This window comes from Xenopus tropicalis, chromosome 3, assembly GCF_000004195.4.
Source record: "Xenopus tropicalis strain Nigerian chromosome 3, UCB_Xtro_10.0, whole genome shotgun sequence".
In the NCBI taxonomy this organism is placed as follows: Eukaryota; Metazoa; Chordata; class Amphibia; order Anura; family Pipidae; genus Xenopus; species Xenopus tropicalis.
In genome coordinates this window covers 31,558,388-31,584,733 of record NC_030679.2, presented here as the reverse complement: position 1 = coordinate 31,584,733, position 26,346 = coordinate 31,558,388, and the positions used below count along the sequence as shown (strand labels likewise).

Below are 26,346 nucleotides of genomic sequence, written 5' to 3'. Positions count from 1 at the left end.
AGCTAAGGCCGGGAGATCTACGCCACGTGTGTTTCTAATTAATACAGCGGGGGAAGGAGCAGGTTGGGAAGGAGAGTGAGAGACAGAAAATGTAACGAGGTGATGGTCAGAGAAGGGAAAGGGGACACTGTTAAAATCAGACAGGGACAGATTTTTAGTAAAGACTAAATCCAGAAAGTGGCCATCCTTATGAGTCGGAGCATTTGTCCACTGCTGGAGCTCAAAAGAGGAGGTTAGGCGTAGAAAACGTGAGGGCCAGGGTTGCTATTAAAGAGAGGCCTGGCTAGCACTAAACTAAGCTCTCTCAGGACCAGAGGGTGATTTCCATCTGGAAGTATGACAAAGAAGATCATGTGTATGGAATAGAAAAAAAGCCAAAGTACAAAGTTTTAGGACCCACTCTGTAGGGGCACAGACAGTTCATCCTAAAGTAGTTGGCGTCTGACACCGGATATGGTTCCTTTATTTAGGCAAAGTTAATGTGAGCAAAGACCCTGTTGAGTCTGCAAAGAGTCCTGTTGGAAGACACCCTTGGGGACTTAAAGAGCTTTCACTTGTGAAAATGGCTCAAGGGCATAAAGTGACACTAGAAAAAAAAAAAGAGGTTCTGCCATAAGCTGCAAAAATATTTTTCCAGTTGGAGGTGTAAAGTTAGGGCATTCTCTGCCTGAAAAAGTTGCTTAAACTGTGTAATGTATCTGCCAGTACAAAGAAAATAAAGTGTTACTGAAATCAATTTAGTAGAATTCAGGGGCTCTCTTAGGGCAATGGACCACAGAACGATTAGTTGCTTAAATTTTGGCTACCATGGGCGACTAATTTCCCCAAAATGCCCTCTCACGAGCAATAGTTAAACGCTGGTGGGAAGACATACGTAGCGCTTTGTTTCCTGAAGATGCAGGAGGTTTCCTGTGCTGGAAACTTTGGGCGACTTTTGAAAAAGTGTTTGCCACTGCTGCTTCACTTTATCACTGGAGGCAAAGCATTCAAGGGAGATTTGTCGCCTTTAGAAGAAGAGGAGATTTAATTGCGGGATACAAATATCCCCCATGTGCCATTGCCCTTACAGTCAGGAAGGATTTCTCTCCCCTCTGCAAACTGGAAAGCTTCAGATGATATTTATCACCTTCCTGCGGATTAAGTAGCAGATAGGCATGTTTAATTGACATGAAAACTCTATTGACGTGTCTAAATTTCTATACTGAAACATGTCCAGATGCTACAGTGGTACTCTGATGTACTGTGCTTTTTGCTGTCATTTATCTATTGGCAACACATATTCAATGTATGTTACTAATTAGCATCAGATGCTAGAGTTTCTTTTGGTGTTGTGATAAATACATCACATATTTTTCCACGCTCAGTATTGTTGATAAAGATAGCATATTACGAATAGTTATTTCTTTGGTCTCCAGAATAAATGCACCATATTCTACTACGTCCTGTGAATATGGAGTCTCCATGAAACTTGGATCACTAGTATATATCGTTGCATTTGCTAGAGATAGCCTGATTATACTTGAGCGCCTGCTTATGCATATGGGGGTTACTTACCGGTAACTTAGTAGGGAGCATTTCATACTGTTTGCCAATAGCGTCCAATTGCCTCCTACAAATTTTCTACCAATCGGTGGAATCAGTGCAGTTTGTCCATCCAAGTGTATAGCCAGACTATTCTAATATATAATCTACTCCCATAAGGGAGGCCGGATCATACAGTTCAGTTGGAAACTGACTGAACTGTACTAACATGCAGCAGTTGTGGACCAAGCTTTAAGAACAGGATAAGTGGAATGATCTGTAAAGGCACACCAGTGAGGATGCCTGCTAAAGGGCCTCTAGTTAAAGCAATGGACAGATAATCCAAACAGCCAAATCAAACAATTCACATAAGGAATTAGAGAAAAAAAAAAAGAATACTCTTAGATGACATTGATGTAATTTTTATAGGCTCAATTTGATCTACCTCCTTCTCGCCCACAATAAGAGCATATAAGGAAAGTTTACAGGATGTTAATACTGCATAGATTCAACATATAGAAAACAAATCAGTCTGGTAAAGTAGATAATAAAAAGTTCCATCTCATTTATATATACATATAAAAACCTACCTTATCAGTTATAGTGGCAATGTAGCGCATGCACTCAATATCAGATGGAAATTGGTTTACTTCTTTAACCAAAAACTGTATCACTTTTAAGTGACCCTGCAAAAAGCAGCAAGAAAATTATGTAGAAAATAAATTTACAACATATAAAACCAAAATTAGCTGACAATAGTGAGTAGATATGGATGCAAAATATTGCTTTTATGCATTAACTCCATGCTATGAACTACATGCTATTAAGATCGAATAACCTTAAAACAAATGGATACTTCTGGAGTGCCTAAATAACAGATCATGCCACAGAGAAAGAGGCATTTCTGTCAAATGATGGGGATACAATTCATTTTCTATCAGTGGCTCGCTAGTTAATTGACAGACTCACACTGGCGTGGACTGCATATGCTTAAATGTGTATGTCTTTTGCAGCAAAAATACAAAATTACATTACCTATTTTTACAAACACAGCCCTGCCCATTTCTCATAATCCCTGTCAAGAATAGACAGCATTGAAAGGGGAAGCCAATTAAAATTATAAAACAAGCTTGTTAACTAGACCATCCCAGAAAAAGATCAAAAGCTCAATAATCAGTAGCAAGGATGATTTGCATGCAAAGTCCTTAAAAACTCTGGTGCACCTATATATAATATTGAATATGCATGGTTATACCAGTACTGACTCCCCATGTTTCTACCTTAATAGACTTAGATAAAAACAAGCATAGTTAATAATATTGTTATGCTTCATTTGCATTTCTACATTTATACCGCTACGCTGGGTCAGGTTGGGAACGGGCAGACTTTTTGCAAAAAGTACATACCGGTACTAGCTGCATTACTGTAGGCTAAGTTCATAGATCCTGTCTATGAATGGGTGCTAAGTACCCCTGAGTCTGTGTCTAAATCTATGCTGTTTTGCTGGCCTGGAGTGAACTTGGAGTGCCTGATATTTTTCTGCTTATCATGAAGTTTTTACACTTGCTATTTTAGAGGTGATAAAAGCACCTCAATTTGCTGTTGGATGCTTTTCAATCGATTCATTGTATATCACCAAACATATTTTGTAACAATACCATACCTTATACACAAAACAGAAAAATAGGATATTTGTTACATACCTTTCGAAATGCAGACATAAGAGGAGTGATCTTTCTATTATCAGCTGCGTCAACATCAGCCCCAGACTGCACAAGAAGCTGTACTACATCAAAATGACCACCATTTGCAGCCAGCCAAAGTGGTGTGTTTCCTTTTTTGTTTCGAACATCAATATGTGAACCTCTGGAACACAGAAGTTATCACAAAGTAAATACAGGCAGAAGAAACACAGGATTTCTTGTCTCTTTTTTTGAAAACATGATGTTCCAGTGTCTGACTTCCTCTCTCAGAAACATCCTTAATTCCAGTGGCCAGAGTCTGCACAGTTCTCTTCTCTCTGCTGCTGCCCCCTCCCACAAGAATGCTAAGAACTCCCTTCCCCCTCCCTTAGGAATGCGTGATCTGAGCTATAATGGCTAGACTGCAAGCAGGAAGCTACTTAAAATGGCAGCTGCTATCTTAAGCAAATGAAGAAAGCTTCTAAAGATGTTTACTCAGGTATGGTTTGCTCAGGAATGGTTTCTGCAGAATATATAGTTCTAGGTGGCAGGAATGTGGCAAATCTATTGGCAGTAAAATGCCAAAATGACTTTCGTTCTCCTTTAAAGTAAAATACTTTAAAAAATATTAAATTATAATATACTGGTGAAACTAGTGTGTTTGCTTTATATAGTTCATATAAATACGCTGCTGTGTAGCCATGGGGGTATTTTCCTGTGTTACCTTTACCTTTAGAGCTGTCAGATTGTTTTAGTTCAAACCTTAGGTGAGGGCCGTACTTAGCTCATTACAAGGTTATAGATATATGAAAACATTGCTGTATCGGAAATTCTGCCACAGTTTAAAAAAACGGAATAGCAAATAAGTGTTCACACCCAAATCTTATTCAGTTTGACCTTCATATTATGCATCCAGTATTAAGAAGAGATACTCTCTCTAAACCTCATTCTAACTAGCCTTCAGGCTTAGCCACCCCACACACTGCTCCAGGCCACACCCTTGGGGGGGAGAAAGCTTACGGTTTTGCAATTACTGCTCTAAAGTAAGGTAGGAAATATTTAAGATCTACAAGTCACAGAATCCTCATCATTTCCAGCTAAGTGCAGTTAAAAAAGGGGGAGGGTAACAAAAAAAAAAAAAGAAATAAGAATACTACTAGACAAAGTAATAACAGTGATATTATAATTTGCTTTCACATACCTACTGATTAGCAGTTCACAGAATTTGTAATGGCCTTTGTCTGCAGCAATTGTTAAAGCAGTATCCCTTGATGAAGGCACTGGAGGTGCATTTACATCAGCTCCTTTGTCTAGAAGAACTCTTCCCACTTCTGCATAACCCCCTGAGGCTGCCTCCATTAGCGGTGTAAGTCCAGTCTAAGAAAAATAGCATTTTAAAATGATATTACAGTATTAGGAAAAAAAAAATCCAAGAACATATCTGCGTGTGGCAAAAGTGAATCGTGCTCTCAGTTACCGCAAATGTTTAGTTAACTGTGACATCACTAAGTACCAATTGTAACCGATAATATCACTAAGCACCGTTTATAAGGATACAATTTACAGGATATGCATGGTTTTAGTGTAATTATATACCAATGTGTGTGTGTGTAATTAAAGCTATTATACTACAATATTTTTTTTAAAAACGTACTTATTTGAAATATGTAACGTACCTTAGCTCTATGTTCAACGTTGGCTTTTCTATCTAAGAGAAGGCTCACAACTTCTGCTCTACCTTGAAAGCATGCCAAAGTAAGTGCAGTATTACGATTTGTTTCAATCTGAGCATTGATGTCAGAACCCATATCAAGAAGCAGTTTAACTGCAGGGACATGTCCATTCATTGCAGCCAACATCAAAGGGGAAATCCCAAGTTTACTGCCAGTTCTGAAGAAAAGAATAAATAAATAAATAAGAGCTCATTTAAAGGTTAATGACCCTTCTAACACATATACCAACAATCTAGAACACGTCTTTCAGAAAAAAAAAAAGGTAAGATGGCCATACATGCCAATAACTGTAAAAAACCATGTCATGTATTAGCTGCTGATTAGAAGCACATCATTTGGTTGGATGGCCAAAGTTAATTTATTATATTGCCACCTTTAAATACAACATATATAGGGCTGTATATAACTAACATTTGTAGTGGCAAATGAAGCTATGTTCACAGACAGATGTCTTCTCTGCTCGAGTGGCTCATACCAGAAGAACCAATGCATTAAATTCTGTTCAGTCTCCTGAAAATGCCTTCCCATTGCGAAAGCTAAGGATCGCAGAAAATAAAACCGGGGTCAGACAGGGGTGCACAGGGCACACCAGGGCTGCCACCACGAGGGCCATTCACCAACCGACCTCCCAACTCCCCCAAACTCTGGTACCTACGCCTCAATCGGGGGAGGGAGCGCCAATGCTTTCAGTCATGAGGGTCAGGGCCCAATGGGGGTTTTCTCGGTGTCCTGCTGGCCAAGTCTGAACTTGAGTAAAGCACATTACTTTCAGCAATTTGGCTTAGCTGTGAAAATCAGTGAAATTGCGCCGCCGTGTATGCCATCCCACCGGCGATTTACATTTTCGCCGGTGGGATGGCAATCCGGAGAGATTAGTCGCGGGCGACTAATCTCCCCGTGTGCCAGAGCCCTAAAGGTTCCTGCTATTAAGCTGGACTGCCTCAAGTTTAAAATGGAAAGCATTTTCAGTAGATGTTATCTGTTGTAACGCAAATTTGTAGTCAACAAATCTCCTCATGTGCCAGGACCCTTAGAGTGGAACACAAAGCAGAAGCAAAATATCCTTACCTTGAGTTAATTTCTGCACCAGCATTAAGAAGGATTTTAATAATATTGACATATCCACCAGATGCAGCCAAACTGAGTGGGGTATAGTCTGAAACATTTCTGTGCTCTTTGTTAGCACCCCGAGCCAAAAGCAATTCAACCACCTATATAAAACACACAATTAGTTAATTATACTACAAATAGAATGAACAGTTAAAGTGGAAAGACATACCTCTTGACGCCCACCAGAGCATGCAAGCGAGAGAGGAGTATCCTTAGTACGTTCTGACTGTGCTTCAATGTCAGCTCCTTTATCCAACAGAATCTCTACCACTCCAACATGTCCAGCAGTAGCAGCCAAAATAAGGGGGGTGAAACCTGAGACAAAGTAAAAAGTCTTATATTTAAAGTGAAGCAATCCCCAATATTTAATGAAAGACACTACGTTTGCCCAGGAGCCATAACCCATAGTGACCAATAAGATGTTTGCTTTTAAACAGGTGACCAGACAATTCTACTTGCCGATTGGTTGCTATGGATTACTGCTCTTGGGCAAATTTTGTGCCTTTTATTACAAAACTCCATTAGATCTTTATTTTATTCTTGTTCTTTTAAAGATTCTTAAAAGTAATTCATCTATTTCCCACAGACAGTGAACTAATCTGTATAAACTAGAATTGCCACCTATTTATCTATAAAACTAAACAAAACAAAGAAATCAATGTTATGGATTTAATAAAAAAAATACAAAAAACCCACAAAATTCTGGCACCTAGGTTTATTTCCTGTGTTTATTTGTGGTTACATTCATAAAACAGAGCTGTCCAGAAAAAAATAAAAACTCTTAGCTAGACATTCAAGACAAGGCAATAAGTAAGCATTTTTGACATCAGAAAGAATTAAGGCAAAATGGAAATTAAAATTATAAGAGCTCATACTTAGATATGACAAAAAAAAATTATCTGCAAACCTTTTTTGTCTCTGTGTTCAATATTTGCAGAACGTGTAATTAACACAGACACTAGCTCTTCGTGACCTCCAGCACATCCAAGGGTTAATGCGGTATCATGATTACTTTCAGTCTGCGTTAAGAATGAACACAGGTTAAAATTCTGCGTGAAATGAATATCTTTTAAAGTGAAATGACTAAAATACTTACATGCGCATCAATATCTATTGAGGGGAAAGTAGAGAGCAACGGTTGTGGCGTTGGAGTAGACTGAAGACTTAGCGAAGATGGAGTGGGAAGTGAGGATTCATCAGGTATAGAAGGCACTCTACTACTCACAGCTGTAAAATGTATAAAACAAAGAAAATCAAATCAAAGGCACTAGAATACAACATATAGTCACAGGACTGCCATCAGAAACTCTGGGGCTCCCGTACAAGTTATTTATATGGGACCCCCAATGAACACAAGCGAACAGTACCAAAGTTTTGTCCACTCCCCTTGTGTGTGGAATATAAACAGCTGATGTTACTATAAAATAATTCCGTTGATTAATGTGCTAATTAACGGTCAGTTTATTGGAGTTTGCCCTAAGTTTAAATCCTACACTCCTTCTTAAATGAAAACTATACCCCCAAACAACGTAGGTCTCTATAAAAATATATTGCATAAACAAGCTCATACATAAAATCCTGCTTCATCTAAATAAATAATTTCCATAAAAACATGCTTTTTTAGTAGTATGTGCTATTAGGTAATCCTATATAGAAGAATTAAGGGCCGCCTCCTGGGATCATAGGATTCACAGTGCATACAAACAAGCCAAGGCACACATACATAAAGTTTTGTCTTTTACTCCCACACTACTTCCTGTTACAGTTAGAGCTACATTGTTTCTGGTCATGTGATCTCGGAGGGAGCACACAACCCATCACTAAATTCAAGGGAAACGATGTAAAAGGGCAATATTTACTGATATATATTCCAGTTTGGCAAGATTCATTAATAGGCCACTTAACATAATATAAACTATCTGCATTCATTCTGGGGGTATAGTTTTTTTTTTTTTGTTTGTTTGTTGTATACACACACACACACACACACACACACACACACACACATACAATGCTCAAATAAAAAAAAAAAATTCTCTCTCTCTCTCTCTCTCTCTCCAGTAACATCTGGGAATGGCAGTAAAAAAAGGGGGGGGGTTATTATGTTTAATGGTATTTCTCCTAATTACGAACAATTCCACATAGATTTAGACAAAAAAGATCAGATATGATTATGCAATTAGATGCACAAATAGAACATAGCCAGAGAGCCCCTTTTCAAGCAAATGATACCCGGAGAACTAGACTTAAAAATCGATGGCACACATGGCAACATTAGTGCAAAAAACAACTGCTGTCTGGTCCCATTCACTTGATTGGTAAATGAAATAGACCACAAACAGTAATGGAACAATCAAAACACTACTTAACACCTTCAAACCTGAATTGACATGATCAATGCACACTCCCTCTTCTTGTGTTTTACTAGTAATTCATTAAATGCATAGTGCATACATAAAAACAGGATATTTAGCTATAGGTTAACATGTTGCTAAGCATCAGAGTATCACATCAAATCCCTATACATATTTTACACTGGTTCTCACCTTACTATCTGGCTGCATTTTATTGGCAAAGGAGTCTCCTGAGCAAAGCACTGCTCTAACATGCAAGATCCTCCAACGCTTTTAGACCAACATCCACTTTTAAAGACCCCAGTTAAAAAAAAATACATAAAGGGTATGCAGAAACACGGAATTGATATAAGATCCTTTAAAAATTTACTGTAGAATAACTACTTATGACACCATATGCATCGTCCACTATAATCTTGAATGTGATCTACTAGGAAATCTTCATATTCCCCTGCTACATTTGTTTAACCTACAGGTCTTTAATTTTTAGGTTAAGACCATTAACCCTTTAAGAATAGTGAAATGACATTGGCTTTTCACTCCAATAGTACCATACCAGATGAGTGCGTGTTTGAGAAGATCAGGCATAACTGAAACTGAACTAAACTTTCAAATACACAGCCTTGTTCACATTAATTTTGGCTAAAACAAAATGAAACACTTGAAAGTACTTTGGATAACATTCATACATAAAAACTACCAAAGCAGAGAAGCAGATGGGTCAAAAAAATGTGAAAATACATAATTTGGGGGTAACACAATGAGGCAGATTCATCAATGTACGAGTTTGAATCCCAGAATAGGTAAAATTCAGATTAGATATGATAATTTCTGATGATCGGAAATGTCTCGAATAAGCTTACAAATAAATCATAATAGTCTGAAAATCCAAAAGTCATGAAATTTTCGTATCCAAACGATTGTAAACGGCGGGAAAACCTTTCTGACTTTGATCCTTCTGTGCATGTTTTTTTCGAAGCCTTCCATAGGACTCAATGGCACTCTGCAGCTCCAACCTGGCCCAAGGAAAGTCACGATACCGAAGCTTTAATGAATCCAAAACTTTCCTACTCGGCGCAAATTGTTGAAAAGTACGTAAAAGTTTGGCAAATTAACAAAAAAAAAGTCGCAAAAAATACGCACAGTACGAAAACTTAGAAAACATATGATTTTTTCTAATCGGAAACCATCGTACTTTGATAAATGTGCCCCAATGTGTGAATGCTGGCTTCAAAAAGATGGAATCATGACGCTAACCAAGCAAGATTGGGGTGCTTTCAACATTAACTTCAGGAAATTAACCAGCTCCATTCCCACATTTTCTAAGCATTGACTTATTTACTTTCTAATGGTCCATAACTGAGTGGATGGTAACAATGTATGTGACCAGAGCTCACCTGCAAATATTTTAAGAACTTTTTATATTGACTTAAACATAACATTTGTGCCCTAGCTGCAAGTATATTGGTGATATACTGCCTCTTGAAACAAAAAATGAAATACCAGTGAATTATATATACATGTAAGAAGTGTTTCAATATGTATTACCCCACCACCACGCAAAACAAGGTCTCAAGCATTTTTTTTGCCCATTAACAAAAATAAAGTTATTGAAAACTTTTTAACATACCAGCCATGATGTCATCAAGGGTTTCAGTTAGGGTCTGTGCTGGAGAGGCAACCATTAATGCATCTGGTGCTTGAGATAAAAGTACCTGATTAGCCGCTTGTTGCTGTTCTAGTAATGGTTGGTTTCCATATATTGGTGGCTGAAGAGAATTCATTTCACAGAATTCAATTTCATTGGATAATTCAGAATATGATGTTGCTGATGGATGAATAGGTACAAATCCCATCTGTTCAACATCTGGCTGAGGCAATAACTTATGATCACCATCATCAGCCAAGATATTTCCAACCTGAGACAATTTCACACAGTTCTCCTCTGACAAATCATCATTTGAATCTAATGGTGGGATTGCGCTTTTAAGAGGGCACTGATGCGTAACTGTTGGATCTTTAGGGGGGCTCGACTCCAAATATTCTTTGGTGAACTGCTGTTGTGTTTTCATTTGCAATTGCCTTTCTACTTTTTGAAGCTCCTTTAAAATTTTCTTTTTCTTCTGGACTTGTTCTTCTCTGTTCTTTTTAAGCTCTTCAATTTTATCTTTATTCAGAGGTTCACCTTGAATTAGTTCTAATGATTTGAGCTGTGCCTTTTCAATAGCACTAATTCTTTGACCAAGTTCATTAAGCTTTCCTTCGGTTTCTTCTACTATACATTCCAACAGCTGACATGGATGAAAAGGTGATCGCAGATCCTGATCAGATGCATGCAGGTTATCTGGCTTTTGCTTTAATTTTGCTGTATATAAAGAATGGATAAGACATTTAGAAGATAAAATCCTTGTATGTATAGAAAAAGGTTGCCTTCCATAAAGTAAATTCAACACGAAACAAATACATTATTTTTTAAATCTGAAAATACAAAATGAGTAACATGCATTACATTTTTACATTATTTTTGTAGTGATATATATGGATATTTGCTATGTCCCATGTGTCTGCAGGAGATGACATTTGGCACACCACCATGTGTCAAAGATGGCCATTAATCCTATTTGAATCTGGAACTAACATACGTGTTCACCTATGAATTTAAGAAAAGGCACATTTCTCATAGAACCGCATTCCTCCTTTTTTGCTTTGTGAGTTATCTTTCTTTCCACTGTCAATTTTTATATTTTACAAGATTAAAAAATGTTAAAGTCGAAATGTAAAAACCTTTTATTACAAAAATGCTGAGATATAGTAAATTACTCCACATATGCCCAGCCATATCCTTTTTACACTCTCATAATTCAGCATTACCATTAAATAATATGATAAATTAGGGCTGGAGACTAATTTGTTTAATCCAGCTCACAAAAAAAATTTGCCCATCCCATTTAATCGTAAAAATCTAACATTGCTTTATTTTTATTTTACCTATATATTTATCTTATGGAAATATCAAAAGGTAATTTGTTTCCTTTTGCTTTCTTTCTACAAACTCATTGCTAGCAACCATTGGGCTCCTATTGTGTTCTAAGTTAGATGCCAAAAGGTGAGTGACTTTGCAATTCTTGGGGTTTGGTATACTACTGGGGCAATGGGCAGCTGAGCAAGGCTGTAAAGAAAGATACCATATATCTTGCTACCCTTGCAACATCCTGGTGGGATTTTCCGATTTATATGGGAGAGGTTGAAACAAATGTTGCTAACTGGTATTTTAGTTAATTCCGCAGGGGTTATGAAAAGTATCGCTATGATGTAGTGAAACCCGAGTCAGCAATAGGGGTTATGGCATAAACAGCAAAGTCAAATAATTAGACGGGTCATCCTTCATACTTTTGGCTACAGAGACTGTACTGTCAGACAAGTTACCACCAACTCAATTATGTACATTGTCTTACACTACAGGTATATTTCAGTTTGTATTTAATTACATACCTCTTTCTGTTGCATATTGTTCAGGAGCTTTATCAGGCTCTTGAGGGGGTACCACCATTGCCAAAGTATTCATAGGTACACGTGGAATCTTAAAAATAAAGTAGCATCCACATGACAGACATGATTAATGGAGATCTTCCATTCCCTTTACCCACTCTCATTTGCACTTTGTCTATTTCAATAATATACCTTTTAAGCACTGGAGACCAAAACTGCAAAGCATACAAACGATGCCTTGCCAGAACTTTGTAAAGAAGAGTCTCCCATCACAAATCTATACCACTTTGCATGCCCATAATGCTGCTGACTAGCATTAGTTAATTCGACCAACTTAAATTGGTCTGCATAGTTGTGTGTCACCCAAAAACAATGATACAATGCCCACCCCAAAGTAATTAATGAACAAATTAAATAAAAGTAGGCCCAATACAGAACCTTACGACACCACTTTGTGACACCCAACTAAGAAAACTACACCAAGCAGAGACTGTTTCATTGACAACCCCACAATCCTTTAGCCAATTTCTTTTTCAGAATAAATCATAACCAAACTACCGCTTTTATTTTTAAACTTTTATTTCTATTGAGAGACAGTTGTTATGCACTAGTTTTCAGACAAGCTGTAATACGGACTGTTTTTCAATAAAATTTTAACAAATCATGCGGTCGTCCTGTGGTTCTTATAATATTAACTGCTCTTGCGGAAACATTTGTGCGCTTGACCCATTATAAAAAACATTTTGTAAACTTGTCACACATGTAGCCCTCCACTAAATATTTACTTTATTAAATGCCTTACCGGAGGTTGATCATGAGATGGTGGAGTCAATTGAGACATATCTGTAGCTGGGACTGACGAAATGTTATTTGGAAAATCCAGCAAATAGGAAACAACATTAGTATGTCCACCTTTTGCTGCTTCTATCAGCATGGTAGAACCATCCTATTAAAGTAAAAAAAAAAAAAAAAAGTGCAAAGGAGAGAAAAAAATGTTAGTCGTAGCTGGTAATATTTATTTTTTCTTTCATAGCAATTGAATATAAAACTTTGCCATACACATTATTAAACAGACCCCAAAAAATAAAACATGTTCTGCCTTTTGTTTGAAGTGATTGTATGCTGAAAGTATGACTTACTTTATTTTTTTTAAACTAGAAGCAGGTGTGTCTTTGTGTATTTCATTAATATTCATTACCAGACACCCAGATGAACAGTTTTAAAGCCAGACAGGCTTTATAAATCTGCTTTCACGGACAGCAGCTTATCTATTGCCCAAAAAGGTATACTGCCCCAAAAGCAGGTATTACTAACAGGTAACAACATTTCTCCAATTTTCTCTAAAAAAAAAAAAACATTTCAGAGAATATCTGCAAGGCAGAACAAATGTACCCCAAACATGGAGAAAGCAAAAGTCTAGGTAAATGTGAAATGTAACTGTCTGAAAATAGAAAATGTAAGATACAAAGGCAACACTAGTTTAAAGCTGCACATAGACATATTTTGTTTGTGTCTTCATAGGCTATTTATGTACTTTAGAACTGATAAAAATAATAAAATCTGAAAAACTTGAAAAAACAAAAACAAAAAAAACAAACAACCCAAAACATTACCTTCAAACGATGAGTTGGGTCTGCACCGTGTGCTAGAAGTAACTCAACAACTGCAAGATGACCTCCAGCACATGCAAGGGATACCACAGTGTGATCATTATTTGCAGTAGCTCTATTAATGTCAGCACCTAGAAGTTGAAAATAAAATTTAAAATAAGGGGGAGTGAACACTGTTTTGTTTTTTTTTTATTACTACAGCTTGTTTACAGAAATTAAGTTCATTATTTAAAAGACCTACTATGGTAAACCCTAGGTCCCAAATAATCTGGATAATAGATATCACATTAATACAAAAAGGTTAAAAAAAAAAAAGTTTAAAATCTACATACTGGTAGTACACAACATTTTTGCTGACTATTTATAAACTACAAAAAAAAAAAAAAGTTTGTCACTTAATATTAAAGAGTCTGTAAAGCAGAATCATGATTCAAGCAAGTATGACAATGAATGCAGTTTCATGCGCCTATCTGGGATGACAGCATTTATGAATGTGGTTATCAGGAAATGGGTTACCTATAAAGTAGCCCAGATCTTGGGAGCCCATTAAAGCACAGATCACACTTTTCTGTTAGGTAATACATTTAAAAGATTTTTTTTACTCCTAAGGGCAATTTGCACCTGAGGTTGTCTCCCTGATACAGCCCCTTTCAGGCATCCCTTTTCTAAACTTGGACCGGGGTGAGAAGTTTTGCTCTTTCTGCACCAGAAGAGACCTCAATTTTAGTTTAAAAATAGAATTTAAGCTCTTAAAGTGATCTGTTGCATAGATAAAAGTATGGCCTTATTAGCTTCTTACCTTTGCTAGTGAGAAACTGAACTGTGCAAAGATGGCCAGCTCTTGCAGCTTTCATTAGTGGAGTTCTTCCACCTTCAGATTCATGTTCCTATTATAAAAAAAAAAAAACACACACAAACAAATAAATAAATAAAACAGGTAGCTGACTGGCGATTCTCAATATTAAATATTTCATTCACTAAGACAAATTATCTTGCAGGTTGCATTTAGTTGTATGTAATCCAACTTAAAATAGAACTAAAGCAAAACAAAATCTTTGGGTGAATTCTATACTGAATGTTTTCTGTATTCTATGTTCTTTACTTCTGCTCCAGTAGGCCAACTGAAAGTATTTCATTAGAATAAAAAAGTTGAACTTTGTAGGTGTGTATCTTGGTTCAACCTAGATTACTGTCAGCCCCCAGAGTTTAGGGACCAACTGATTTACACCATATTGAGTGTCAACTTCGGATAAATAAAGAATCAATATATGCCCATTACTAAACCAGGGCCTATCAAATTAGCAACAAACTAGTATAGCACCATTTGTTGCAGCACTGATGCAAACTGCTGAACAGAATGACTTCTCTGCAGCTAGGATACGCTCATCAGTTTGCATGGCTTGTTGGTAATAAATCTGCATACCAAACAGTTGAACAAAAAATAATACACTTTTCAGCATGCATTACTTTGATTACTAACTGGTAGCTCAACAAGACAATTTATAAAATTATGTCAAAGATAACCACCCCACCACCTCAGTTAAATATGTAGGGTTAAAATGCTAAGGTGAACTGTAAGCAGGGAAGCTAGGGTCTCCACCTAACTCCTTTAGGACTGGAGACAAATATGGCAATTCACAGTATACCCATGGCTCAATGGTATGGCTTTTTAAACTGGCACTATATATAAGTATATGTACATACAATTTGCACTTTACTTGCATGATATTAAATTGTGAGGAATTTGTGAAGAAATTGTTTTCTTCTTCACAGTGCCGACCGTCAGAGTGATCAAAAACACAGTTTAAATACCAACCAACAAAAATCAACCAGGTTAGCTTACTTTATCAAATTGTTCTAAAGTGTAACAAAAGCAAAACAGTTTCTTCAACCAGATTAATACAAAATAGAGGTAACTGATTGTATTCAAAAAATTGCCTGAAAACTTACTAAATCGGAACCACTCTGCAACAACACATCTGCAACATCTGTGTGACCATTTTCACATGCGTATGTCAGAGCTGTATCCCCTGTAGCAGTTGTTGCTTGTACATTTGCACCTTAAAATGAAAATTTACAGAATGATTATAACAATGACAACGATACCTGTATTCTGAAAAATGATCAGGGAAAAGGCTCCTACGTAAAAGATTAATTTCTCTTCTTCACTGGAGCCTTAAAATGAACCATGCTATAGTACACAAAAAAATTGTGTAGATTTGAATTCTAAAAAATACCTGCTGCCAACAAATATTTCACCAGCTCTAGATGCCCCTCCTGAGCAGCTTCCATAAGCGGCGTAGAACAGCCAAGTTCTATGTCTGCTCCTGCTTTTATGAGAAAATCGGACACTTCTGAAAATCCACCGCAGCACGCCAAAGTTAAAGCGGTTTCTTGTGTTTCTTCTGTCTGTGCATTTATGTTGGCCCCTGCAATTAATTAATTATTCCCACAGTCAACTAACTATACAATAGAAGAATTCATAAAAGTATTCTATTTAAATAGTTACTACTGCAACCACTGTACCAGCTGCTACATGTTTCACCTATATGTCATTTTCTGGCCAAAAGTAATATACACACACCTAAGCCTGCTTCATTCGCTTAAGGATCACTTTCTACTGATTTTACTGTAATTGTGTATGCTTGTGCATTTGAAGACATTTATGACGTTCTCAAGGGATACAATAATTATTAAATCTACCTAAAGTGCACTTGGCTTTGGACACAACACTGACATTGTAATGTAGGGTATGCAGTTCAGGAAACCACCAGAAGCAGCAAAAAACTGTCCCTGGTAATGTTAAGAGTCTTATTTTATCTTTAGACACAATTTCATTTAGTAGAGAGAGTAAAGTAGCAGCCCACGGTTGGCTCCCTCGCCCGCCATATGTAAACGTTCATTAACTAAATACAGTCATTGAAGAAGCATAACATGAAGGGGTTTATGTGAAGGCATCAACTTGATACAAGAGGTATCCAGCCAAAAGATCTTCCAATTTAAGCACTACAAGAGTGTAGGATAGCCGTGTGATCAACCTGAATTTTAGATTTAATTGATATTAAAGATTATGCAAATTAACATACCTTGTGCAAGGAGGAGTGCCACCATTTCTTCATGGCCCTCTCGTGCGGCTTCCATTAAAGGTGTATAACCTTCATCATTTACTTCCTCCAAATTAGCCCCTCTTTCTATCAGAAGGGCAGCAAGTTCCACATGACCTCCACAGGCTGCCAAAGTCAAAGGAGACTCAAAAGAATCTGCAGGCATGTTTACTTGAGCACCACTATCTAGCAGTAAACGCGCTACTTCGACATGGCCATCCTGTCAAAAAAAAGTCTCACATTAACAGGAAAAAAGGTAAAACAGAAATTTAAATACGTTGCATTAATTTTATGGATATATGATATGTGTTGGAAAGAACTCTTATTTACAGTGGGGGATCAGATACATAAAAAAAACACTTATTTAGTTAAGTTAACCCATTTAAAATATTTGTTTTATTAAACTTTATTTAATATGACAATTAGCACCCTAGCACTGTTTTACTGTTGCCTATGCTAAAAATGGTTGATGGCTAAACAGGTGAGAAATTGTGCTACAAAGCTATTTTTACCACACATACTTGACCACTTGCTGATGAAAAAGAGAAAATTGTTCCTCAGGCCATGAGTGTTACTTACCCTACTGCCTACTCTTACTGTATTTTTTATGTGGGTTTATACGGAGTAATCTGGCCTTTTTATGTCTCCCTGTACACCTTCCCTGTTATGCTTAAACTAGAAACGTTTTGCAGATTAATGTTTATAGCCTACCAACCAAGAATTGGCATGTTATGTCTCTATACAGATATGATAAAACCTGCTCCTGCTAATGCCCAGGCCTAAGGCGGTGCAATTTTAGGGGTGGCATTCCGACCAAACCAAACTGTAAATTATATCCTTATAAATGGTGCTCAGTGATGTCATTAGTTATAATCTGAGCTTAGTGATGTAATTTCTGTCTCATGACTCACTAAAACTTGTACAGGTATAGGACCCATTATCCAGAATGCTCGGGACCAAGGGTATTCCGGATAAGGGGTCTTTCCATAATTTGGATCTCCATACCTTAAGTCTACTAAAAAATTACTAAAACATTAATTAAACCCAATAGGATTGTTTTGCATCCAATAAGGATTATTTATATCTTAGTTGGGATCAGTTACAAGGTTCTGTTTCATTTCTACATAAAAAAAGGAAATCAGTTTTAAAATTCTGAATTATTTGCTTATAATGGAGTCTATGGGAGACGGGCTTTCCGTAATTCGGAGCTTTCTGGATAACGGGTTTCCGGATAAGGGGTCCGATACCTGTATATTAAAATAAAGTACCCCCTGTTGAAAATATGTAAATAATATCCTCATATTAGAAGTCACCTCAGAGTTCCAAGACCTGTATAAAAGTATTCACTATATAATTTAGAGGCATAATTCAATTTGCAAATAATTTGGATTTCCATTAATGAAGTAGTAAGCAATTATACCATTTGGACTTAATGGTATACCGGATAAAAAAAATCATAGTATTCTTAAGTGCCCTGCTTTTAAATCTTGAACTAAATATTTACAAGGTTAATAAAGCTATATCAGTCCATATACAAAAACACAAAGTAAGGAGCTCTTAAAGTGGACCTGTCACCCAGACATGAAAATCTGTATAATAAAAGTCCTGTTCAAATTAAACATGAAACCCAAATTAATTTTTATATTAACACATCCGAACCCATTATAAAGGCATTTAAAAATCACAGCTGTCAATCATATATTGCTTTAGCTTTCCATTCAGCACTTCCTAGATGTCACTGCACATCTCACTTCTCCCCTCCCTCCTCCTTATCTAACTGTGTAGCCAGTGCGTGGGCCTGGGCATCAGGCCCCCCATTCTATCACATAAACAAGATTTTGGCATGATACAAATCTTGCCTTAATAACAGTGTCCACAAAATGGTGCCTGCCTGCTTGCTTTGATTGAGTAATTCCAAGACGGAAGGAAACAAGCTTTATATTATTTATATAGAGTAAGTAAAGTTTATTTTGCTCAACTAACAATATAGAAAATAATTTGGACTTATTTCTTAGGGTGACAGGTCCGCTTTAAAACATGGAGGTATACAGCCATACACACATGGAAAAAAACAAGAAATAATAGACCCCATTCCTCTCTATCGAGATTGTACCCACAGGACCACACAAACTCTGAACACAGATAAGACAACATTATGATGAGTAAAAAACGAAATAATAAATAATTCTGCTTTGATGCAACTTACCATGCAAGCCTCCATTAAGGCTGTGTGCATCTCATCAGTTTTATGCTCTTGATCAGCTCCAGCTTCAAGCAAAAATCGAACCATGTCTAAATGGCCTGTAAATTGAACATAAGTTGAAATAAGCCCATGAAGAAAAACACAGCATTACTCAAAACCCTGAATTCTTTTTAATAAATAACTTATTTACACTAGTTTCCAAATGAGTACTGTACATTTTTTGGTTTATATTTACTTTTTACTAGCTCCTGGGACAACTGACCTATACAGTAAAGAGTAGTGCTCCTGTTCGTCCATGTTATATTATATGTAGACATGTAGGATGTATTTGACAAATGTATAACTCTGATTCATGAGGATGACTGAACTGTAATATTTTGAAGGATATACCAATCTATATCAAAGGCATTAAAAAAAGCTGAAGTAGGTTTAGTAAAACAAGTTGTTTATTCCCTTGAAAATACTACAACATGCCCTTTGTCAATGTAAGAATAACTTGCATTAAAATTAAATAGCCCTTCACTGGTATGAGCTGAGGGTCTAGAAAGTTACTTGGACTGTGGCAAGTACAGGTAGGCTGGGGGAGAAAAGGAATTCAAAAGAGAAAGGAAGAAAGATTAGCTAACCCTTACTAACAGTTCCTCTGTAGATCAAATGTTACTCAAAAGGCTAATTCTCCCTTTCTAATAGTCCTCTCCTGCTTCCATAGAAAAGATTGGACCCACCTTGCCCACCCCCATAAGCGTCACAGTTGTCCCTCTAAATCATCTTTCACCAGGGGGATAAACTCCTAAATTGCTACAGCTGTCAGTAACTCCCTGGCTGACACTGCTGTCACAGAGAAGAGGGTCTATTGCTCTGGCAACAAAGAGACAACTGCCCAAAGCTCTGATAGTTGTTGGACCTCTTCCAGTGTGCTAAGTACATTGCATGCCCCACTGCTGTCTTTTTACAGTCATGGCTCCACTGAAAAGGGAGTGTCTTGGTTCCTTTCTCTTCTCTACATTACTTCTTCTAACTTTTGAAGTATAGCCAAAACCCTGCTTTGTAAGACTAGAGGAGGGGAACTGGCTTCTGACACCAACTCAAAAAAAGTCAGAAAAAGTAATGTTTCAAAGTAACTGCAATAACCTTTACAAATATCTTTAAAAGCCTTTCTTATTTAACTTATGCAGGTACTGCGTAAAGTTCTGCTTATAACATTATACGCAAAAAGTATCTTACCTTTGTAGCATGCCAGGGTAAGTGCACTTTCTTTGAATTCATTTGAATGTGTGTTGATGCCTGCTCCAAATTCTAGCAAGACCCTTGCTACCTCTACATGCCCGGCACTAGCTGCTTCCATTAAAGGGGTGTGCCCATTTTCATTGTGATCCTCTATATTAGCACCTTCTTTCAGCAAAACTTTAACTACATCAACAAAGCCACCAGCACAAGCATACGTAAGCGCTGTGTTACCTACATACGTTGGAAAAGAAAGCTATATTTAGTATTACATTTTATCAACTTAAGCAATGAATACGGCTAACATATAATGATATCACAAAGAAAGAGACTGATGCCAGCCTGGGGACTAAGAAAAAGTGCTTTGAACCGGCACTTAAAGGAGAAAGAAAGGCAAAAACTAAGTGAGGTTTATCAGAAAGGTCTATGTAAATACAGCCATAAGCACTCACAGAAACGCTGCACTGAGTTCCCTGTCAAAAGATTTGTTGTGTCTGTTTTCCTCTGTCAGAGACACACAGCTCTCTGCTCTCTCCCCTCTCCTGCTGCCCCCTCCCTCAAGAATGCTAAGAACTTACTCTCCCCCCTTAGGAATGTGGATCTGAGCCAATCAGCAGGAAGCTGACTCATAGTCTAACTAACTGAGCATGTACACCGGTCTGGGTGTCTGTGCAGGAGCGAGGCATTATGGAAATTTTCTTTACACAGGTCAGCGTTTTTTCTTCCTGTCTGGCTTCTGAACAGGAGAAATATGGGGAAACTTAAGGGCACTATTGAGACAACTGAAGGTATGCCTGCAGCTTGAAATTAACTCTTTATTAGCCTTTCCTTCTCCTTTAACTACAATGACTGCACTCATGAACAATGATTTAGGCCATAGTAGCCTTTTATCAACACAGTGTACATAATACAGCATTAAAACACAGTACCAATAGACACCACAGCTTTATTTAGACAGAACTTGAAATTTAACAAGCCTTCCCTAGACTTTTCTCTCCAATATTTTATGGGCAACAGATTAACCTTCCTTTATTTATATAGTTAAGACTTATTAGGCAGCGCGTTACAGAAAAGTTAATCATTAAAATCGTTCACTGCTGATGTGAAGTTTGCAATCTGGTTTCCCTATTACATGCCCGCTAACACAAGGACAAATTTATCAGAAGCCAGTGAAATTAATCAGTAAAACTAGAGCATAGACTGAAGTATCGCTGTTATGCAACTGCCTGGGGTTATGTGCATAGAACACTGTCCATCTCCTTTCAATGGAGGACAGTGCACAGATCCTTTGGAAAGTAGAGGGTCAGTCTATGTAATATTTGCACAAACCAAGTGAGCTTATGTCAAAAAGGAGGCAATATTTTCCCTTTAATACATAAGGGAATCTCTTCAAGTCAGAGGCATGTCCTTTTATTTATTACATTTATTGAATAATATATTCCTATGAACTGGAACCCTCCCTGCAAGTTAGAGGGTGCTCAGGAGCTCATTTTAAATAGGGTTATATAATATTCATTTTTACACAAAGCTGGTTTTCAAACAAAACTCACAGAAACAAGCTAAAAATGTCTATGATTTAGGGCAGTAAAAGCTACTTACCAGTCGATGACTGTGCATTCACATCTGCAGAATGAGCCAATAACAGTTTAACAATATCGACAAAACCACCACTGGCAGCTGCCATTAAAGGTGTAATGTCACCTTTATTTCCTCTGTCTTCAACATTGGCATGCATAGCAAGCAACACCTGTAAATTCCCAAAGAATGGTATTGGTTTAGCACAAGCAAATGAAAAGGACAAATTCACCCAACTTTTGCTTCAGCCGAAGAAGTACATGTGTAATGTTAGTTCAAATTTGTAATCAGTTTAATAAACTTTCCTTTCTTACACTCAGTGGCAACTCCTTCAAGCTTTGTGGCTGCCATTCTATTTATCTTTATAACAAAGCATTAAGAATTCAACTACTGCCAACAGTACTCATAAGCAGGATCTTGCCCAGGTTCATTGCCAGTGAACCTGGCAGTGCCTGCAGCAACAGTGATGACTGCAGACTACCAGTGACAGATACAACACATACAACTTTCAAACATTATGCTATCCAAATGTGTTTAATTTTGTTTTTAGCAGCAAATACAAAAAGGATAATATAAGACTGTCCAGTAAAACCATACCTGCTGACTGGTCTAGACTGGGCTAGCTGCCCTAAAGCAAACTTTGCTTTATTTCAAAATATTATGAACAAGTTACTGTAATGTCCCCTGAAACCAAATGTGCAAAAACAATCCAGTCCCAATGTGATCATAACAACCACCTTTAACCTTAGGTACTCTGTTCCACCTGGTCTTACAATATCTGCTCAATATTTCCAATGCACCCAAATAGGCCAGGAAAGGGAAAATGATTCTCAACAGAGCAAATGTTGCATCATCAAAAGGAAAATAAATCACAATACATTACATACTACTGATTTGCACATTAGGAAGCAGCATTTCAAGAATTAGACATAGGAAGTGTACACTGATATACTAGACCTGGGGAGGCAAGGAGTAGCAGAGGGGATATTTCTTTATAAGAAAGAATTGGAAATTTTAGGTGCAATCCAAGGAAATATTCACAGAATTCATTCTGCTTTACTATATCATTACACCTCTCCTCATTTCCCATTCCCCAGCCCCTCCAGAACAAGGTATAACCGTCTATATTTACAATCCAGCCATGCGACTTTTTGGCTATTAACACCAGCTCTCATTTTTCCAAGCTTCTGGCATTAGTAAATGAACATTTAAATATTCTTAACATTTGTTTGTTGTTTAAGTATGACTTACAGTCCTGTCATTTATAATATCCCAAATCCACCTCTCCCCCAAAACAACCCCACCATCACTGAGCTGCAGGCTATTTCAGCACAGTTCCCTAAAACCCTAAAGCTGTCGTAGCTACTTTGCCCTCTTAGCCACACATTAGTTTTCCACTGCCTTTCTAAGTTAGCATAGGTAATCTCTCTAAAATGAGCTCTCTCAAAGTCCTCACCACCCTCTTTGCACCATGTTTTTCAAAATGATTCTTTAGGATGACGTCCCCGCCTCCCTTTAACTTAGGTTAACTTATGTTTTACTGTTAAGGGTGGCCATACAAGAGCAGATTTCAGCTGCCCATTGTAGATTGTAAGCTCTTTTGGGCAGGGCCCTCTTCACCTCTTGTATCGGTTACTGATTGCTTTATATGTTACTCTGTATGTCCAATGTATGTAACCCACATATTGTACAGCGCTGCGGAATATGTTGGCGCTTTATAAATAAATGTTAATGTAATGTAATGTCCTTTGCCCCAATTCGGTAGCTTAGCTGCCCATGTATGGCCACCCCCGACGGGCCTACCTTACAGATATTTGGCCTAAAATTGGCCAGATCACGATTGGGCTACTTTGATTTACCAGTCAGCTCAGGGGACTGCATCAACGAATTTGCTGTGATTAAGCTGAATCACCATGAGTGCTAAGTTTTACTTAAGGCGATTGTAATGTCATTTTTGGAAAATATGTTGCTCTTGGTAGTGCAGATTTAACCACTGAAAACAAAACATCCCCATGTGCCATTGCCCTTAACCTAAAGAGAACAAAGTTGTCAGAACAGAAACATACAGCACCTACTCACTGTTATCTTGTTACCGGTCCATCAGTTTTAAAGTTTAATGTAAAGAAATTGATTTGCTCTTTTACAAAATGTATTGCAGAACAGTATTATGTGTAAGGAGCTCTATTAACTGAAGAATTTTGAAAACAGCATGCCGCAGCCTTTTTTAACTTACTTGTGCCAACTCATAATATCCAGCAGAACAGGCCAAGCAGAGAAGACTTTCTCCCTCCTCCGTGTGTTCATTTACACTTCTACCTTCATCAAGCAGTTTACGAACAGCATTAACATCTCCATCTGAACAGGCTTCTGCGAGACTCCGACTACAGTTAAAAATATAAAATAATACAAATTAGTAGTAGATCTTATAGACAGATCACTTTAAGCAGCCTATTTAGCTTTTAAACTGAAATCAGCTGTCCTGGCCTCTGGCCAGCTGGGAGGGCAATACCATACCCCCTGCAATCATTTTGTAAGTCTAGTTCCCAGACCAAAAGTTATTTTGCAGAGGACCATATCAATAAGACAATGCGATCCTTGCCTGACTGGATTCTCCAACCTGCATGCCAGATATCTGGCTCAGTATGGAGCCCAACACTGGAAACATGCTGGCATTTTCTAATTAGACCCTCTGCCTGCAAGTGACACACACAGAACCTTCCCCTTTTACATTTTACTTGCTGCTTCATATATTACACACACACACACATTTTTTTTCTTTTTTACAATGTGTCTGCAAAATTGTAATTTTTGCATTACAGAAACACAGATCATCATACAGGCCAAAAGGCTAAGGAATCATTTGATATCACATATCTAAGGATAACCTATGCTACTCAGCTAGCACAAAATTATAAGAAGTTCATTACATTATTATGAATGACGTTTAAAACACAATAAATGACACATCGAGGGTCATTTATCAACACTGGACAAATCTGCACCTGAGCAGTAATCAATAGCAAGCATTTTTCAGTCAGCTGCAGGCAGAAAGTGAATGCCTATATGACATAATTTAGAGATAAAACCAAATAACTATAGTAACAGTTTCAAAAATGTATGGTTTGGGGCATCAGTGCTGTAATCAGAGCACCATAAAGGCAAATAAGACCAAGTGATATTACTTTGCTACTGTTAGCCCTTTCTAGCAATAATGCTAACGGAAAAATATTCCATTATATTTTGCAACCATTAGAGGAAGGGGTGATACCTACAATAGTTAACAGATGTTGATGCATTATAACAGAAAAAATACTGCATCAAATAAAACTGAACCACACACTGTGGCCTTAGGGTAGCAGGTAGTGAACTGCCCTATATGGTTAAGAGCATCGGGGTACAACATCCTTTATCTAGAGTAGTGATAATGAAGGGTTATTGCTCAGGATCAAAAGGCAGCAAGTTAAAGAATGTAAAATTATAATCTGTAAACAAGAGGTAGGGATAGCGATTCAGGAAACACAACATATTAGTTATTTCCCCCTTGGAGGTTGATCTGGTAACTTACTCGCATGCTCAAGAATAGCTTGGAAGGAGTGATCTTGATGGATTTGATGCTTCTTTTTTAATTTTAACTTACTACGTTGATTTTACATAAGGATACAAATACGAATCCATAGATACATACTTGTCTACTTGTCCTGTGCTGAGAGTATTGTCTGCTCTCATCCGAGTTAGTGCAGCCGCAGCTTCATCCAAAGCACAGCTCACAGACGATGTCAATCTTCTAAGTACTTCAGGATCTGCAAAGGCTTTACCATCAGCAGTGGACAATTTACCAATTCCTTCCGTGTATGATCAAATCAAGTTAGTATGAAAAAAACACAAGATGCACAAGACTTATTAATACCTTCAAACTGCATGCATGTTAGAATTAAATAACTGCATACAAGACATGCATATTTCTACTGAAATTTACCAAACATTCAATCTGCTCATAGTTCAAATATTTTTCACACAATTATACTGATATATTAACGCAAAAAAAACTTAACAGATTACATAGCAGTGTTTTCTAATGTTAATGGAGGCCTGGCAGCCGCTTCTGGCCCTCTGAGATTTTATGGCCCTAACATGCCCATGTATCCAGTAGAATTGTTTTTTTTTTTTTTTTATTGTTGTGCAAAACCAAAGTGTTTGCACCGCAAACAAAGATAAAAAAAAAAAAAAGGCACAGGCTATAAAAATTATGGGTAAACACCAATTTAGAAAATAGAAACATTTCAATAGATTGGGCTGACAACATGGAAAACCTTTTGCAGAACTGTCCTACTCTTAGCACTTCTGCGCATAAAGATATTGTAGCTAAACTATTTAAACATTAAATGAGAACTTTCTTATCAGTAATATTCCAACAGTACCATCCATAATAACTCGATAAGGCTATCGATTATAAACTATTTTCATAAGTAGCTAAAATAACAGTAACATTCTTTTCTTATGCTTAAGTTTTTAATGCAGGACCCACACACTTAAAGAGATTGTTCACCTTCCAGACACACTCCATTGGTATCAGATAGTAAACCAGAAAGTTTTTTTTTTTTGAGTTGCTTTTTATTTTTCTTCTCTTTATTTCCTTTTCATGTTTCCCTAGAGCAGCTCTGGGAAGGGAGTGGGTCACAGACTATGTCAGTGCTGTTATTGTTACATCAGTTGATATATTTCTTAACTTTAGCCCTGCAGA

The 26,346-nt window shown here is 37.3% G+C and overlaps 1 protein-coding gene across 2 annotated transcripts in view; it reads right to left on the bottom strand.

Annotated features, from left to right (window-relative positions):
- ankhd1 (ankyrin repeat and KH domain containing 1) overlaps positions 1-26,346 on the bottom strand; it is a 60,463-nt gene that overhangs the window by 20,726 nt on the left and 13,391 nt on the right. For both annotated transcript variants that reach the window (NM_001204092.1, XM_031898024.1), the window contains 21 exon segments: positions 2,112-2,207; positions 3,225-3,387; positions 4,405-4,580; positions 4,880-5,093; positions 6,005-6,147; positions 6,216-6,361; positions 6,954-7,065; positions 7,143-7,273; positions 10,031-10,765; positions 11,893-11,980; positions 12,692-12,835; positions 13,503-13,630; positions 14,299-14,386; positions 15,450-15,559; positions 15,737-15,928; positions 16,586-16,823; positions 18,810-18,904; positions 20,031-20,264; positions 21,630-21,777; positions 23,839-23,986; positions 25,291-25,447. In NM_001204092.1, coding sequence (NP_001191021.1) covers positions 2,112-2,207; positions 3,225-3,387; positions 4,405-4,580; positions 4,880-5,093; positions 6,005-6,147; positions 6,216-6,361; positions 6,954-7,065; positions 7,143-7,273; positions 10,031-10,765; positions 11,893-11,980; positions 12,692-12,835; positions 13,503-13,630; positions 14,299-14,386; positions 15,450-15,559; positions 15,737-15,928; positions 16,586-16,823; positions 18,810-18,904; positions 20,031-20,264; positions 21,630-21,777; positions 23,839-23,986; positions 25,291-25,447 — 3,686 coding nt within the window.